General features: G+C 45.5%; 1 protein-coding gene across 2 annotated transcripts in view; it reads right to left on the reverse strand.

Moving 5' to 3' along the window:
* Window positions 1–18,981, reverse strand: part of RTN1 (reticulon 1) — a 123,816-nt gene that overhangs the window by 8,210 nt on the left and 96,625 nt on the right. Inside the window, exon 1 of one of the 2 annotated variants that reach the window (XM_021554534.3) lies at window positions 8,613–8,965. The exons of the other annotated variant lie outside the window; for it this stretch is intronic. Within the exon in view, the coding sequence (XP_021410209.1) occupies window positions 8,613–8,673 (61 nt within the window). The 5' untranslated portion in view covers window positions 8,674–8,965. Of the gene's footprint in view, window positions 1–8,612; window positions 8,966–18,981 lie in introns of those variants that run through there. 2 annotated transcript variants of the gene reach the window in all.

The following is an 18,981-nucleotide window of genomic DNA, read 5'->3' on the forward strand; positions in this document are numbered from 1 at the left end:
TACCTGTCACATCAGTGTCTGGTGCTGTAAATAAAGACCAAGGGGCAAACAAATCAGAAATTTTCTCATTGACCATCAGGTAAACCCAGACTTCCTCAATACTTTCTTTTTTATTTCTAAACAGGAATTAAAACTAAAGATGAGGTTGTCCAATGTTGGAATCTGAAACAGAGGGAATTCTCAGAACTTTGGGTCTATAAGCCAAAGCTTAGAATTAAACACAGGATTTGATCTGAGACCTTGGGAAAGGCTTCCAAACTTAGGCATTAGAATCGAAAATGTGGATTTATAGCTTAATGCAGAGACACACTAAGACAAGCAGAGGAAAAATCAGAGTTTTAAAGTACAATACTGTAGGTTTGTGTGTCATAACATGATTGGCTAAGAAAGCTTACACTGTGCATGAGTCCATAGGATGAAATATTAAAGATTGGGTCAAAACCATAAATATCCTTGTTGATAGTGTTTTATTGGTTAATAAACCCTTCAAAGATCTTGTAACTAAGGGTCTTGTGACCTTCTGAGCCATGCAGTGAAGATGTGAACCGAGCTCACCCTTCCTGCCTATGTAGAAGAAAAATAAATCACATATCAAAAGCAATTCAGAGTCCTGTCTCTAACTCATTCAAAATTCCTTCACAAACCCCTGCAGTCCACCACACTTATATGTCTGCTTTGAGTTTTATCTCACCCAATATTCATGTAAAACCAATTAAGATACCAAACAATTCCTCCCAAACACTCTTTGACCCCATGAGTTTAGTGTCTTACAAGTCACTAAATATAACCAGCACCTGAGCCTCTGCTGAAAGGCATCTGCCTGTTCCTGCCTGTACCCCTTCCTTGGCATACTGAAGAAACAACCAGCCAGGCTCAGAGCAGCCTCCCCAGCACACGGGGACGCAGTGGAATGAGGATGACAGGGCCAGGCGTGGAGCTGGAATTGCAGCTTTCACACACACACTCCTCTGCAGAGCCACACGTGCCAGCCCCACTCTCGGCCAGGCTGAGACAGCTTCCAGCCCAGCTCTAAGGTGGGTACAGCATCCCCCAGATAAATTAAAGGACAGAAGACACCTTACAGCACCAATTAACCATGTAATAATTGAGTGCTTTGGTCAATCAGAAGGGAAAGAATAAAAAGTCCCAGTGTGGGGCAGGGTCCTGCAAGCACCGCGTGTTTTACTGGCAGTGGGTGTGTGTGTGCACAGTGCCCAGACCCCACCACAATGGCACAATTCTGAGCAATGCACGCTGAATATTCATGAGGCTGGAGGCTGGTGCCACGTGAGGCTGCTGATGTGTGATGTGCATGCAATTGGACAGGGGCTCAGTCTGTTTGGCTAAGCAAGATCCACTTCCGAGAGCCAAAACGCCAACTTCAAACCAGCGAGGATTTGCAAAAGGGGGTTTGGGCATTGAAATCAGCCTTGGCTTCACTTGAGGGCCGGGCTCCTTCTGTTTTGAAGATCGCTGCTGTCAAATCCTGCCCATGCCCATTAACATGCAGAAGCTGTTCTGCTGTAGCTTTCCATGATTGCCCTTTAGCCTCCTGCAAGGAGGGAAGCAACATCACTCACTTTGCACTCTTAACAGTACAACTCACCAGAAGTCTGAGTCATTTGTGAAGGTATAAAAGGACTCTGAGTTTTGCCAGAACTGCCTCAGACTCAAAACTATTTGCATTTATTAAGGAAGACTTATCAGCCATCTTTAAGACAGCAGCGCTGCAGGTCACTGCCACTGCCTTTGAAGAGTTTTTCTGGAGAGGGGTGTCTGATCAGCTGTTTTAACTCACAGCAGAACTTGCAAAATGTTCCTCAGGTGGTCTCCTAGTTGCAAGATTTTTCAAGGGTGCCAAAACACTGCTTTCAAGCCATACTTTCTGGCAGAATCTCATCTGACTAAACTAATGGGATCCTGCACCAAGGGCCAAGTCACAGACCAGCAAAGGTACAAGAAACCACTATTAATATCAACAGCTGGTAAATACCCATGTTTGTGGGGCAAGCTGCAATTAACCTCACAAATAGAAGAAACAGCAGCAGCAGGCAGTGCTTGTGCCTGCAAGGAATGGTTCCCTAGTGCCCAAAACCTCTCACAGCTCTTACATGGCTTGCAGCAGAAAATATTTTTTCTGCTCCTCTTGGTATCAAAAGAGCCAGAAGACAGATGTGGAGGATTGAAAGGGCACTGCAGAGGTAGAATGACTAAAAATGCTCCTGAATCCATTCTTGTTAGGATCTGGAAGCATGAGGTTTTTTTTTTTTTTTTTTTTTTTTTTTTTGGGGGGGGTGGTTTGTGGTCCCCAGAAGCCTCATGGTGTGGGGCAACTGCAGGCCCAGCCTCCTGAGCAGAGATCCCAGAGGGAGAACAGAGGATCCAAACCAACTTGTAGCCAAAATGTCCTCCTGCATGCTTATGTTTTCCAAAAATAGTTTTGTAGGAAAAATGGGAATATTTTCATTCCATGTCTCAAAGAAAGCATTTTAGAATGAAAATTAATGACCAACCAAGCAGAGACTGGACAATTCAAATCTTCCACAGCTTCTCCACTGAAAATCTCTGTTTTCTCCTTCTAACTTCACAAGTTTTTCCTCTACTGCAACAACTCTGTGAAAAATGATCATGCAAAAAGCAGCATTTCCATGGAAGTTTTTAAACAAGTGTGAGCAAACCCCTGGTACCCAGCCTTCAAATGAAGCCCATGGGCCTTAATGATTATATAAAATGTAGGCTCTGTAGTACACTACTAACACCTTTGGAAGTGATCAAGCTGCCCTTTCCACCATGGAGGTACCACCAGACCTGCTTAGGAGGTAAAATCAATGGGTTGTACTGCTTCACGCCCTATCTAGTTATAGTTTTTAAGAGAAGTGAGAAAAACCTCTTTGCACACAGCAGTTACTTGTGCACACTGAGTAATAGTTCAACTCCATAAATATAAATTACTTCATACAGCATTTATCAGACCTTCTGGCTGTGAAAAAACCAAGAAACACAATTAAGAAGAGCAACCTTGTTTATAGTGCTGTCACAAAAGTATTTGACAACAAACGAGACAATGCTGTAGGTTTTGAGTAGAAATAAATAGTGCTTGCACTCAAAGCAAGCCCAGTTTGCAGATTTAACCACAGGCTGAATATCCAGCCTTTCCCTCTCCCCTGCAATGAAGGATCCAATGTGGACATTGCTCCCCTCCCCACAACAGATTTGATTTTAATGTAATACAGATGGATAGACAGTTTAATGAGCAGCCTGCTGCCTTCAGGAGACTGCTGTGATGAACAACAGAGCCAAGAGAGGGTATCTGTGCTCTTTCATGAGGCTTATCTCCTGATCCTTCATCTCCAGCCTAGAGGAATCTCTCCATGCCTCTACCTCTTCTACACACTCTGACCATGGACTTCCTGTCCTCAGTTCAGCTTTAAAACTTTATCATCCACCCGTTTCAAGGTTTAACTTGAAAGTTCAGACCTTCCTAGTTCCCAGAGTCTGATGAGAATAGACCTGGAACAAGAATAAGATCAGGGAAAAGGAAAACCTTAATGCCTTCCATGTTATTTCCTACAACATCTGCAAGATCAAGATGTGAGCAAAAAAAGTATTGATGGATTGCCTTCTGTGAGGTACCAGAGTAGGCTTGGGTAGACAGGAGAGGACTGGGAGCAAAAGAGGATTGTCAGTAAGAAATCAACCCTACAACCACTCCACACACGAGTCTACTGTAGCATTTATTGTCATTAATTATTTATTATGTGAGTGTTGCTGCTATTAGTGCTTCTGCTGTTGTTATTTTCATTTTCATGTGAGAGATGCTTTAAAACCAGGATTAAGCACAGCAGCAAGACAAACACACAACTCCTGCTCATCAAACTGTATCACTGCCTGCCTTGGGCAGTTTCTGTGGAGGATGCTATGGCTCTCACCTTAATTGGGCAGAAACCAAGGAGACCAAGCAGAGCCTCTGAATGCAGGTTCTGAGTGCACAGAATGCTGTGGAAATGTGAAGATTTTCCTGAGATGCTCCTGGACCAAAGGAATAGACCTGTGCTTTCTCTTAGATTCTACCCAAACATTCAAAAATCTGCACATTTTCAAAATAAGTAGCTCAGACCTACGTTATTTATAATCAAATATGATGGGGAGAAAGCACCCCTTCTGATATCATAAAAGCCTCACCAGAACTCACTTCCCAGGGACCTGATGAAAACAAAAGCAGCCCTCCAATGCTTCCTTCAGCTATTGCCCCCTTATTACCCCCTTGATGGGGTTTAAATTAATCCTCAGGGAACACCTCAATACACTCTTACTGTGGGGGAAATGTCACCTTGTTCTGTCAATGAAAGAATATTGTCCATCAGTGTTTAAAAGAGATAGCTCTGAGCAATGTGGTCTGGTGGAAATTGTCCCTGACCATGGAAGGGAGGTTGGAGCTGGGTGGTCTTTAAGGTTCCTTCCATCCCAAACCATTCTGTGATTCTGTGCTGGCACAGCAGGTGTGCAGAACACACTTTCTCACTGATTTCTTTTACCATCAACAGGAACGTGCTGGAAGAATTGATACAATTACTGCATCAGTGATAAAAAAAAAAAAAAAAAAAGCAGCAAATCTGAAAGTGGTAAACAATCTTGACAAATTTCCTTCAAACTTCACAAGAAATCATCTGTGAAATTTGGAAATAAACTCCCACAAGTTGGTGTAGTTTTATGAAAATGTGAGCTAAAATGGTTACAGCAGGTGTTGAGTTGGTACCAGGGTTTTAGCCCTACCAAAACCCAACGTTAAGAACCAAATACTGGGGCAGATCTTTATCAAGTGGATCCCAGAGAGATCAGCCCACAGTATTTTAAGTAAAGCTCTGAAGGTACCAACTGGCTGAAGTTTTATTCTCATTATAAAGCTGTAATTAGGCAGACTTCACAACTGTCAATAAGATTACAGATTAACTGCATGCAATTGTATTATTGTCATCTAAATTCTTTATCAATCTTAAAGTGAGGAACATCACCATGAGCAGTTGCTGCAGCTCCCCATCACCCTTTGGAAACCAAGGGATGTATCAATCAAGTAAGGAAGCTGGCTCTCTGAAACAGCTGCCAAGGAACAATGATCAATAACTGCAGTCCCAGCAGAGTTATGTCAACTAGATGGATTTGATGAAGTCTGCAGTCCTTTCCCACATTAAGTTATAATTATAATGTGGGTGATATTTAGGATCATTTCTATGAACACTTCACAGGCCTGTGTCTCTGGATCTTTTAATAAGTCTTGCAGAAGGTTGAAGCTGCAGGAGCAAGCCTGACACTTATGACCAGCCAAGAGCTGGCATGTAGAAGGAAGAGTGGAAAAGGGAATATTCATGAGGACCAGTGTACTGACACCAAACAGCTCCTCCAAGCTGGGGTGCAAACCTGGGCACTGATCTCCTGATCTCTTCTCTGTGGTGTCCAGCAACAGGACCTGAGGGAATGGCTGGAGCTGTGTCAGGGGAGGTTTAGGTTGGATATCAGGAAAAGGTTCTCACCCCAGAGGGTGTTTGGGCACTGAAAAGCTCCCCAGGGCAGTGGTCACAGCACCAAATCTTACAGAGTTCAAGGAGTGTGTGGGCAATGCTCTCAGGCACGGGGTGGGATTGTTGGGGTGTCCCGTGCAGGACCAGAAGTTGGACTTTGACAAACCTTGTGAGTCCCTCCCAGCTCAGGATGTTCTATGGTTTTATGTCCTTCCTAATCCAGAGAACGTCTCCAGCAGGGTGTGACCTGCAATTCCCCAAAGCCACCTGTGTCCTGCTGAGCTGAGCCCTGGGGAAGGCACAGGGGCCTCCCTTCACCTGCAGCTGGAGGCTCCCGGGGGGAAGCTGAGCACTGTCACACTCTCGTGTCACACACACGGCTGGCACAGGCTGTGGGCTGCTCCTCCAAGGCCCACAGCCACCAGCCCACCCAGGCAGGGCCATTTCTCCTCACACTCATGCATTATGCATGGCTCCATCCCAGCCTGCTTCAAATGCATCACCTTCCAGCGCAGAGATGACTTGGGCGTGGAAGTCGCTGCAATTCCCCAAAGCCACCCATGTTAATATTTTGAATGAAGCAGATGCCCAGCAGGGCTGAATTACTGTCCTGCTCACCCAAGGGCTGGATCATGATCCACCTTTGCTCTAATCCTGCTCTACCTGCAGCATAGGCAGGTAAAAAGCAGTATTTCTAAATGTGTGCAGCAGCAGCAGCTGATTCACTGCAAGGGAAAGAGCAGTACCTCAACTGAGCGGGGCAAAGTCAAAGCCTCACCAAGAATCTTTGCAGCTTCTCACAATCTCCACCCAATTTTACACCCGGATCAATTCAATGATACAGCTAGTTGCAGGCTTGGTTGTTGAGTAATCAAAACTCGTGTTAACCTCATTGTTCTCCATAATTTCCATAAAAATATGCTCTGTATTTACTGAGGTTTCTCTCTGCATCTGTTACACTCACAGACACATTCCAGACTTTTCAGGGAGGAACCATAATTCCATTGACAATCAAGCTGGCAAAATTATACAACTTCAGATTTGCACAAAACTGATATTCCAGGTTGAGACAGAGGCAACATGAATAATAGATATTAAAGGAATCAATGAATAGTCTTTAGTCCTCATTCCCCTGAATTTTAAATTTCCTCTATTTTATCTGAGACTGATCAAAGAATTTTGATGACAGAAATAATATTCTATGGCTATTTCATGTTTTCTGCAGGATCATTTTGGAATCATAAAGCACCACCCAAGGAAAAGAAAAAAAATGCAAATGTGGAAGTGAGGCAAGTGATTTATTTTAACTGCGTTGATTTTTCAGACCTGGGATTTTTTTTTCAAATCAGCATGGGACATATTGGGCCATTCCATTTTCATCAAATCTACCCCACTTTCAAAAAGGAAAGCACTGAAGAAGAGAAACCCCACTATTATTATTAATTATTATCTAAACAAGAGCAGCATGCCCTTTGTTATTCCCCTTTTTTAATTTATGATTTTTTTTTTCTGATAAGAAGAAAAATACTCAATTTGGTTCTAAAAACAGGTGGTTCGGCAATCTGACTCAGCAAGTCAATGTTTTTATAAGAATCAGCAAAACACTGAGCATTTTTGAAGAAAAACCTATACCCAAACCCCACCCTATGAGGAAGTTCATCTGCAAAGCTCAGATGAAAAGACCCTAAAGTTTGGTTGTGACTCTCTCATTTGAGCTTAACGAATCCCACAAACACATGGAGAACCCTTGCCCTTCCTTTCGGTGTGGAAAAGCGGAGCTGCTGGAGCCTGGCATTTAACAGGTGCATGTTTACTTTCCAGCTACTCATCTTCCTTAAAAAACCCACAGTCCCTAAATACAATTAGATGCTGAATTGAGGTTGCAAAAATACCAAGCTCCCTAGAGACAGGCGTCTAAAAGGTCTCTCCACCCTCACCCCTCCCAAAGAAAAAACACTTTAGGAAGGTTTTTCATCTTCTGTTGCATCGAGCTTGATGAAACTATGCCTGCAAGCATCCTGGACCCTTTAATGAGATGATGCCATGGAGTAATCTCTCTCCCAGGCACCCTGCTGGGAGCACCATGCACTGACTGTTCGGCGTAAACATGCACCTTAAAATTACAAAAATACATCCGAACAAAGCCTGCCCGAAGCAGCCCCAGCCCGCCCGGCAGGATCGGCCGCTAGCTTTTCTCCCTCTAATCTGCCCCACCGAGCAGCGTCACAGAGACTATCTTTTATCAAAACAAAGGCTGGACGCCGGCTGGGAAGTGTAAAGCCGACTAAAAATGGCTGAAAAAGCTGGCCAAGGCACTCGGGAAGGTGGCCAGCCCCACCCAGCCCCGACCCGCTCCAAACACGCTGCGAACCAACCCAAAAGGGAGATGCTATTGTTCCCTTCGCCTACGCGGCAGCGACACAACATCACCGCAATGTTTCACCCCCCGAAAAGAGTGCTCGGGAGCGTAATTAAAGGATTAATTTGTTGTTGTTTGTTTTGTTTTTTTTTTTAATAATCCTAGAGCAAAGTAGGAAGCGGGGGGCCACCCCGCGGTGCCCCGGCTCTGCCGCCCCTCTTGCCGGAGCTGCGTTTTCTTTGTGTGGCACAGGGCTGAGCCCGGCTCTGGGTGTGTCCGTGGGCAGGAGGCACCCGGGAGCCCAAACGCCACCAGCCCCAGCGGGCACCGATGCACCGGCACCCGGCTGCCCTAAAGCCCGAAAGGTGGGAAATGATGGCAGCGATATCCCGAGGATGAGGAATGACGCCGCTCACGGCAAGGGCGGATGCTTCGGGAATGAGCTGCAAGGTGGGAAGAAGGGAGGACCTGTATCCTGGATGCTTTCAGGGCGAGACACCTGAGGATGGGAGAAACGCATTCCGAGAACAGAAATAGGGGATTTTAATCTTTCTTTCTTTCTTAAAATCCACCCCCAAAGGAAAAAAAAAAAAAAAAAAAAAAAAAAAAGCTTCGCGGGGAGGGAGAGGAAACAGCATGCAAAGGCCCACAGGTGAACAATGCAAAAATGGATGGATCCTGCCTTTGCCTCCTCTGCCATGCAGTCCTAGCATGCAACACCAGAACAGATAGAATACCCTGACATTTCCAGTTGCTCCAAAGACAGTCCATCTTGGTGGAATCGGCACTGGCTTGCATCTCGGAGAGCTGGGGGCTTGCCGGTGCTCGCGGTCGGAGGCGCTGCGTTAGCAGTCAGGCATTCCCGAGCATGGGTGCTCGGTGGGTACCGCTGCCGTCTCCCCGCCCGGCTCCGGACTGATGCTGTAAGCAGCACAGGCGGAGGGGGAGGGCATATTGTACGCGCTGCGGTCTCCACTGCAGCAAATCAGCAGTGTGATGTGCTTGCCCTAGGGAGCAGGCTCCTTTGAAAAGGGGATGCGGTCCCTTTTCAAATCAAAAGCCTCCTAAGCCATGGAAATGGTTAAAAGGCAACCTGACGGCAAAGAAATAAAAACAAATTGGGTGCGGGTAAAGCGTGGCGGGGGGGCTGAGCAGTGTTTCCTATGTGGCAGTACGGTTGTGACTGTTCATGTTCCAGAAATTTCTTGACAGTGATGGAATCTGGTATTTTCTTTGGTTTTTTCTTCCTTTTTTTTTTTTTTTTTTCTTTTTGTGAAGGCCAAATTTCACACAACCCCTCCAGATTTCCCTGCCTCCATCTCCTCTGCCCAGCTGGGTGGGGTCGGGGAGCAGGCAGGAAAATAAACAAGGTCAGGATCCAAGCCCCGCAGAGCAGCCCCTATTTTGCTATTTTTTTGGAAAACCCTGCGAGCATGGGGTGACCCGTGTGGCTCCCCATGCCAAGCCCTGCCACACCAGGATGCTGAGGACTCCCAGGTGCACCAGGTTTGGCTGTGCTGTCTCCTCTCGTTGCCCAAAATGCTGCATAAATCGGGATTTGAGGTGTAAGAGTGCAGGAATACAGGACAATTTGTGAAAAGCACACTAATAGCTGAATTTTAATATTCAGTTTAACAGTAGTGGGCACCACCACTCCTTCCCTAGCAGGACACAGCCTCTGCCTCAGTTTCCCCAGCAATAAACTTCTATGAATAGCCTTGCAGAGACATCATAACCATGCAATGGTCATCCATGACAAACACTGTGAAAGAAAATCCTTTGCCACCCAACCTGTTTACATTTTCAGATTTTGGATTGCCTAGGAATATTAAGAAACTCCCTTAAAAGTCACCCATTTCACAGAAGAGTGACCAGTATATCAGACTCTGTCCTGTCATTTTGGGCAGAATGACCCCAGTGGAGCACCTCTCAGTCCTAAGGCTGGATTTAGATCATCACAGTTCATGAAATAATTTCACTTTAGCTGCATTTTACTGAATTTTGCTTTTTTATGTGGAAACAGACACCAGCACAGACACAGTGGGTCAGATACTCATCAGTGTGGGGAATAGAGTTTGAACCCCTCTGCTCTTTTGGCTCCAAAAATAAAAGGTTTTTAATACCTGAGTTAATACATATCTCCTCCAACTGACAGTAATAGATCACTTATCCTTCCCTCAAGTAACTCATCTTATAGAAGAAATCCAAAATTTAAGGAAATTCACCACACCTAGGAAACTCTGCTGGAATTACAGAGGCCAACAGCTATTGTTCATGTTTAAAAACCATCCTTGAGATCCCCAAAAACACTTCCTTAGGCTTGAACCCAGCATCTTCGTTCCCCTAACAGGGAAATCCTTAAATAACTGGGGCAGAACTGGCTTCAGCTGTCATTGCATACAGTAAGATTCAACCATCTATAATGTTACAAATCTGTATTTTGTCTTCTTCTTGGCTTTGTTAAAAAAAAAAAAAAAAAAAAGAAGAAAGAGGTTGGCAAGGGATGATTTCTAAGCATGGAACAATTGGTTTAGACCATTAACAATAGTAGAAAATTTTCCTATTGATACATTTTGCCCTGCAAACTCTTTGCAACTCTACAATGAGGTTCCCAGCAGCAAGACATAATATGAAGTATTTACAAGCAGTGTGTATAAAACAGAGACATAATTCACATAAAACTTCTGCATCTTTGTCCCTGGAATAGCCACAGACACCCCAAACATAATGCATAGGTAAAATTTGTGGCTACTGGGGTGTATCACCAGCAACACAGCAGAGAAAAGGAAAAAGATCTGTTTGATCTCACTGTAACCCAAATTTCTCAGTCAAGTATGAAGGACAAATTCCCTTTGGGCAGAAGAGTGGTCCACGTACATTTAACATTCTGCTAATGATTTCTCCTTGCCTTCATTGTTTGTAGAAATTTTTCTCACCTCAGACTTGATGTCTCCATTCCCTCTTCCAGGCTACCAAAATGTACCACACCATCAAGTTTCCTGTTTAAATTCTTACTCCCCTTTGGAAAAGTGTCTCTTCAGACCTGGCCCATGTCATTGGACTCTCCCACACTACTTCCAGGACTATTTTAATCCACAGGCACCAGAGCCCATCGCTTCACCAGCAGTAACAAGAACACTGCATTTGTGTCAGAAACAAAACTGAACTGGAACATGAAGATGAAGACACATAAAAATGCACACAGGCTAAGAAAAGTTTCCAGTGTGCACTCACTTGTCCCAGGACCTGAGGCAGGTGGGGGCCAGAAGCAACTCTGTGTGTGACTACAGAAGTTGCACAAAAATCCCATCAGCACTGGGTGGATCCAGCACTGAAATAGCCATTGATAAAAAAAAATGCATTTCCACAATGAAATTTTGAGTTTTGCATTTAGTAAGTAGTGAGACAGAATTGGGACTAAGCACTTGGCCATCAGTCCTGAGGTTAAGAACTGCTTCTTTGCCACAGAACTAAACCAGGAGCAGGCTGCAAGGCACAAATAAACATTGCACTGCCTGGATCTTAAAAGGGTGAGACTTGCACAGAGATCTTGGCATCAGCTGCAGTAGAGTGTTGGAGGAGAGCTTTCCTGTGATCATGAATAGGAGCAGGATGAAAAGTAGTAAGTGGAATTTGCTTCGCTTCAGAGCACTGTCCATTGGGATGTTACTGAAATTGTTAAAGGTCTTTAGATGTGTTAGTGAGGTCACAAGCCAAGAGGGCTCATCAACACTTGGCTGTTACGTGGCTCTGCTGGAGATAATGATGTGTGTCTGCAGGATGTGTGGTGTAAGCACTCAGTAAAATAAAGTTACCCATAGGATCACTGCAGGAAGCCACTGGCCAGGTGAACATCTGTAGGGTATTGCTGTCTGCCTCATTTCTTTCCATCCCTCCAACTCCAACAGAGGTCACAGAATCACAGAATCATTGAATGATTTGGGCTGGAAGGAACCTTAAAGCTCATCTAGTTCCAAACCCTTTGCCCGTGGGCAGGGATGCCATACACTAGACAAGGTTTCTCAAAGCCCCATCCAACCTGGCCTTTAACAATTCCAGGCGTGGGGCACCCAGGTCTGGGTGGCCAAATGAGGTGCAAAGTGTAGCTCTGCAGAGGACAGGGACACCCTGCCATGGTGTGTGTGGCCACCAGGGTTGTGCTCCTTCCAGGGAGACAGGAAATCCTGCAGCAGGACTGGCCCTACCTTGTTTCCCTCCAAAGGTGCTTCCACGGTGACCCAACCCACCTGTGCACCACTGATGAGCTCTGATGAGGTCAGAGTTAGCAACATTTAAGGCTTTTTTAGGTAAATATACTTGAATGGACCATTAACAGTCCATAAGAGCTCAGAAGCACCCACTGTTCTACCACAGGAGCTAAACTCATGGGCTGTCCCATAACAACCCTGCTGGAGGGCAGGGGTGGAAGTCAGCTGGTTTCAAAGATGATTTAATGATTAAAAATCCACACTCAGAGCTGAAACCACTTTGGAGTGCAGTGACTTTGACGGCACTTTGGACTGACTGTGTTTTCCTGCATCATTCCACGTCAAGACTCCGTGGGACACATTGAGGGCAGTGCCAGATCTGCGACGTGGTGCTGAAAGATCCTGACACTTAGCACTTTAGGAGAACAATAGCATTAAGGGAGATCATTGGGTTATTTTTCTAAGCTAATTTGTTCTCAGCATTAGCAACAAAAATAGAGAGGATGCTATTTTAAAAGTTGCATTAATATGTCTCGAGGCTCTGAAGAGCAACGGGGAATTTTTGACTGAGCACTCTAAGTAAGGGCAGCCAGCAATTACATTTTTGTGAGGAGGCTGTCAATAGCAGAAGGATGGGCCAAATCCTGGCTCTGCTCTCATCCTTTTCACTGTCTTGTGCTCATTCTTGCACGTTGTCTGGTCTGCAGAGCTGCTCAGAGGCAGCTCAAATGGCAAGGCCATGAGCTGGGAGATGCTGATGGATATTTCAGGTCCATCACTTCTCACAGTACAGGAAGCACATAGACAGCTCTGTCCTTGCTGTCCTTTGCCCCAGGTCTTTGCCACTCTCTTAGAAGATGTAATGCAGTGATGAATTACCTTTTTTCTCAGGTCTTCAGACCACAAAAGGAATCAATAAGCTGGTAAAAAAAGACAATATGGTCTTAAACTGGCAGAATTAAAGTCTGAAGCTGAACAATCACAACAAAAGAAGCCCCTTGTCCTGTCATGTCACGTAATGTTCCAGCCTCTCTGCAATTTCTTTTTAAGTCTTAAAGTGTCTGGATTTATAGCATTTTTTTAATCACCAGTCAAAATATTTGGACTGTTCACAAGGACAAGAAGTGTGATTTTGAGGCATGCTAAGATTCTGCTTTGCTGCCTCTGTTTCACTTTCTGCTCATCAAAACTGCTCTTCATACCCATCTTTGCTCAAAGGCTGAGAATATAGATGTGTATTTTTAGATATAGATATATGTAGATATATCTAATCATAGAAGTGTAAATTGGAAGGGACCTTAAAGATGGTCCAGTTCCCAACCCTGCCATGGCAGGGACACCTTCCACTATCCCAGCAGGTTGTTCAGAGCCCCATCCAACCTGGCCTTGAACACTTCAGGGATGGAGCAGCCACAGCTTTCCTGGGCAGCCTGTGCCAGGGAAGAATTTATTCTTAATATCTTATCAAAACCTGCCTTCTGTCAGATAAAGCCATTCTCCTTTCTCCCATCACTCCATGCCCTTGTCCAAAATCTCTCTCTAGCTCTCTTGTCAGCCCTCTTTAGGCACTGGAAGGTGCTCTGAGGTCTCCCCTTCTCCAAGTTCAAGAGTTCCAACTGTATAAGAGGATTATGTAACTACATATAACTATAAAATAACCATATATAACTGTATAATAAATGTATATAACTGCATTACAAGATCCTATTATCGTAAGATTTTCAGCAGCAAGCCAGTGCCATGAGCCAAACGAGTTGGTGAAAAACCCAGGTGAGACCAGTTTCATGCTTGCTTCGTTCCCTGGGAACAAGGTGGCCTTTCTTTTGAGCCCTCTGGGGGGATCTCCTTAGATTTGATGTTGTTGTTAAACAATTTTGGGTTTTGAGCCACTGATGTGCCTCAGTGAACAGGCACAGACCTTCTTCAGCAGCCATCCCGGAGATGGCCAGGTCTCCTGTGGCCATTTGAGCTCCCTGATTACTGCAGGCAGCAGCACAACTAACACATAACAATGAGTTTTGATTTACTCCTGGTTCGTCAGAGGTGGATAATTTCTCTTGGTTCTTTAATGTTGTTTTTGAACTGCGAGGTTCATAGAAATAAAGGCTCTGTTCCTGCCATTGACCTAGAAAAGTCTTTTGATTCTTTCCAGTGGGACTACTTTTTTCAGTTGCTGGGATCCTTAAAATCATGAGTTTCTCTCCTCATGGGGAGGTAGTTGCTACATCTTCATTCTTCCTTTAAGATTTGATCAGTAAAGCTAAAGAGACCCTAAAACTCTCTCTGACCTCCTGCAGTCCCCCATTACAAAGGGAAGTGCTTGCAGCTTATTTCCATTTTCAAGCCTTCTGTTTCTAAGCCTGTGCTGTGAAATTTTTCTCTACTACAGCATTGCTGGTGCTGCAGCTGGCATTATTAATTCCATTTCATCAACTGATCTTCTTAATGTACTGAAAGACAAAAGAGAAGCCAGTCCTGAGACCAGAGCGTGGCTGAGTCTCAGGAGATCTCTGTTCAGTCCCCATGTCTGCCACAGGCTTCCTACGTGACCTTGGGAGTCATCTCTCTGAGGTCTCTGGGTCTGCTTGGTCTATTTAAATTTGGGGCATCCTCTGCTTTTGGAGTTTTGTTTCTGCAGCACCCAGCACAACATCTGTGCTCCAACGAAGGAGCCTCGCTCCTTTCTGCAGCACAGCTTGCAAGGCTGGTGTTACTGCCTGCCATTCTTGGACCAGGGGAGATGAGGCCAGGTTGTAAAGATGAATTTGGATTGCACTGCTCCTGGAAATGGTGAAACCCTGCCTGGTGTTGTGTAAGGGACACAGAGGACTCTTCTCTTCTCCAAGCATGCCCTGAAGGGATGATGATGATGATGATGCACGTTCAGCAAATTCTTGAAGCAAGGTCTGGTGTTCAGTGCCCGAGCTGGGGAAGTGATGCTGTGCCACAGGGCAGTGCCACAAGCCACCAGGGAGAGGTTCTGTCCTGCCCTTTGCTCCTCTGCACATCCAAATCCTGAGCCCAGGCAGCCTGGTGTGCCCCCAGGAAAGCTGTTCCCAAAAAATGCCAAAGCTTTGTTTCCAGCTTGCAGGGCCACCCTTTGCTCTGGCTCTGCTGGGATCACACCCAAGTTGTGAAGCTCCAGGTGCTGATTCAGAGGCTGGGGTGCTCTGCCCAAGCACAATTTTGCAAATGTGACTGCAAATTAAACCAACAGCCTGCAGGCAGAGGCTCAGGAGACTGAGGCTACATTCGCAGCAGTGCCACAAGCCCTTAATTGAGTTTGGGATGCTCATAAGCAGCCAGGGGTGCTCGAGAATGAGCTGTGACTTGCAGCATTTCTGCTGGCTCCTCTGCTCCAGTACCTGGCACTCAGGCCAGGGGAGAAGGTGCAGAATAACTTAATGTAGTCAAGCCCCTTTCCCCAGCTTCAGATGTGCCCAAAAAGTGATATTCCTTGGGGAAGGGTACTCCCCAGAAGGGCCTGAGCTTCTCACTATGCTGGAGAGCTGCTTCAAGCATCTCACCAAGGGCATCTTTCCATCCCCCAGCCCGCCCTGCAGGGAGGGCAGAGCGTTTGTGGTGGAGGTGTGTGGATACTGCAGCCATGCACCGGCTCGGGCAGCACACAATTGTCATGGCAACCCCAGCTTTCCCTGGAAAACAGAAGCAAATCACTGCCACACTGCTGGATTCAACAGCCTGCTCCACAGATGGGACACACCTGGGTACCAGGATGCTCTCTGCAAAGGGACAGCTCCAGTCATACCCAGCCTGGGAAGCTGGCTGTTAACATGGGGAAATCCTGGCTGAGGTTGCAGGGAAATTTGGGACAGGTTGGACAGGGGGAGGGGAAGAAGTAGCTGCTCCTGTCCTGAGCAAACACAGCCTACAGTGCTTGCAAAAGCAATGGAGGAGGCAGCGTGGCTGCTTATCACAGCAGTGCCACGGTGCTGCGTGGCACAAAGTGGGGGAAAAGAAGCCAAAAGGAGCAATGAAGGACATAAAGTAGTGATGTGAAAGGCAGAAGTGCCAGTGCAAGGCTGTGAGAAGGGGAGAACTGAGCAGAGTTCTGCTGAGAGTCTGTGTGGGCACTGGCTGGAGAAATGCTTTGGAGGACGAAGCAGTACTCTGAATTTAAATGTTATTATGGGCCTCTAGGGCAATTAGAAGAATTAGATCAGGAAATGATGTGCCAGAAGTGTTGGCTGAAAAGTGGTCAGAGTTGTGTTTGTTGGGAAACAAACAGGGAAAATGGTTTTGTGTGGCATTTTAGGGCATCTGTTGGAAGTGAAACAACACAGAAAAGTAGAAACGGTTTGAGTAGTGGGGGGCTGGCCCTGCCCCAGCACAGCCCCTCACATGGGGCAGAGGGAACAGATCACATGTACATTTCTTATAGAAAATACTATAAGCAAGGTCAAGCAAGCTTCCAGCATCCAGAATATGCCATGAAAATCCACACCCTGAAGCCAGCTCATTAGGAACTTAAGATCAGTCATCCCTAAAACTAGTTATCTTATGCAAACAGATGCAAAAGGAGGAAAGAGAGAAGAAAAAAAAAAAATGAAGAACCCTGTTGAACCCACTGAATTTGTGGAAATGGGTTTCTCTCCAAAGAACAGATCCTATCTCTGAGCACTTGGCTATCATATAACCTCGCTCCCTCTCTGCACAATGAAAAGATCCTGATTGGATGCTGACACCATGTATGTGAGAAAAGACAATTTAATTTCCCATTCTCAAGGCTAAAGGATTAAAGATAGATCCAGCAAGACTATTTCACATTATGAAACCAAACGAAAAAGCCTGAAGAATTCAGATTTCCCTGACGATATTGTTAAACACCACAAACCACATTTTCCTGATTGCTTCTGCAGGAGGACTGATAGCTCTCTATCCTGGGATGAGTGTGAACAAAACAGGAGGTATAAGGTGGATTTGAATATATACATGAAAAACAGAATTATTTTTCTCTATTTTACAATTAATAAGTAGCTTGAAAGTCCACTGGACAAAACTAAACAAGGGAAGGTGTTTTCCTTATTGGAAGCACATTTAACCACAGCATGTGGATATGGTGGAAGCATCAGGAATTTCAGGGTAGCTGCTGATTTGCAGAGATCCCAATATAGCTGTATCCCAGAGCACTGCACACGAGCAGTGTGAGGTGGAAGGAAGCATACTACATACTCTGCATTAATGGTGAATTCCCTTGCAACAGGTTTGGCTTTTGCAGAAATGGGGGCTTTCCAAAGAGAACACTTAAATAGGTCTGGGCAAGATTCACCAAAGGTCTGCTGGGATTTCAGAACTGCTTTCCTTAAGTGTTTCTCTCCTCACAAACGTTTAAGTATATGGGGCTCTGGTGAAACTCCCTGACTGAGCCAGGTACCACCAAATACCTCATTATATTATATCAGTTAGTTCATTCTTAATAAATCCATCCAAGGATCCAAAGCACAGTATTCCTTGTATCCCATGTGAGGTTCTTGAATTTAAAAGGACAGGTACTTAAAATTAATGTCTTGCAGATGAATCAGAGATAAACCACAATGGCATGACATTAATTTCAAACTATTATAAATTCAGGAAAGCCACAATCTTATTTTGTTTCGCAAACCAAAAAAAAAAAAAAAAAAAAAAACAAAAAAAAAAAAACCAACCCCCAAGCTCAATTGTCATATTTTGTTTTGGATGAACCTCCTCTTTCACAGTAGATGTGATCAGCTCCTGCTGAACTCTGGGCAGGACCCTGAGTCCAGCTGGTTCTCAGCACTTGTGGGGATGGGCTTTGGAAACCTCAGCCTCTGAGTACCCTCAGCCTGATGCTGAGAGGCACCAGACCTCAAGATTAGGATGATAAATACAGGGGTCAGAGGAGAAGGACTTTGTTTTGGAAGCAGCAGCAACTCTTACCTTTTCCAAAACACTTTTCTTTTTAGCTGTGTTCCTCCCCACCTCATTCTTTTCCCAGACTGCTTGACATTTAAACTGATCAAAGTTCCCTGTGAACCACAGCTTCTAAATTTCAGATAAATATAGCCACACTGCTCTGCATTTGTTTGTTTTTCTCAGGTTGCAAACCTGCAGTGGAGACCTACTTATTGTGGAGCAGGGGGAGCTGCTGGTTTGGCACCACGCGTTCAGCAGCCAGGAGGTGAGCAGAGCCCTCCTGCAGGATGTGGCTCTTCCCTGCTCCCAACAGAGGCTCCAGTCCTGCTCTGGTAACTCACAACAAACCCACCAGCAGCCCCCTTGCTGGCTGGAGGAGCCAGAGCAGCCCTGGATTGGGCAGAAGGCACGTGGAGACATGATGCAGGCAGACAGGCTGCATGGACGGGAGGATGGGGATGGCTCTGGTGGTGACATGTCCAGCCCACGCTGACACCCGGGGACAGCCCTGAGCCCTCTGAGACATTGGGGAGCTCTGTGGGTCCTGGGCTGTGGATGGAATCACATGCAAGGGCAGGAAGGTCCTGCCCCTGCCCACACACACAGGGCCACTCAGCCTGCTGCAATTTATTTTGGCCTCCCCATTAGCTGGGAAGTAAACGTGGCAATTACTTTGTACTTCCCAAGTGTCAGAACCCTTTGGCACATTTCCCTGAAGCTAAATAATTAATGAAGAGCTCTGATTAGTGTGAATTTTGTGGAATCATCAGACAGCATGGACTGACATTTACTTTTACTTCTTGATGCCTGAGACAGGGCTTTGTGATGAGGCTTCCATCCTCTCCTGCAGCTGAAAGGGCATAGCCTGGGGTTTGTTCTGTAAAAAAGGTTTCTGCCCTGCTTTGTGCTTAGGCTGCCACAGACACGAGCAGCCTTCAAAATATGAATACTTTGCAGGTGATGGAAGATAAAATACATTTCTTTTCCGTGCAGGAAAGACATC

This window comes from Lonchura striata, chromosome 6 (genome assembly GCF_046129695.1).
Source record: "Lonchura striata isolate bLonStr1 chromosome 6, bLonStr1.mat, whole genome shotgun sequence".
In the NCBI taxonomy this organism is placed as follows: Eukaryota; Metazoa; Chordata; class Aves; order Passeriformes; family Estrildidae; genus Lonchura; species Lonchura striata.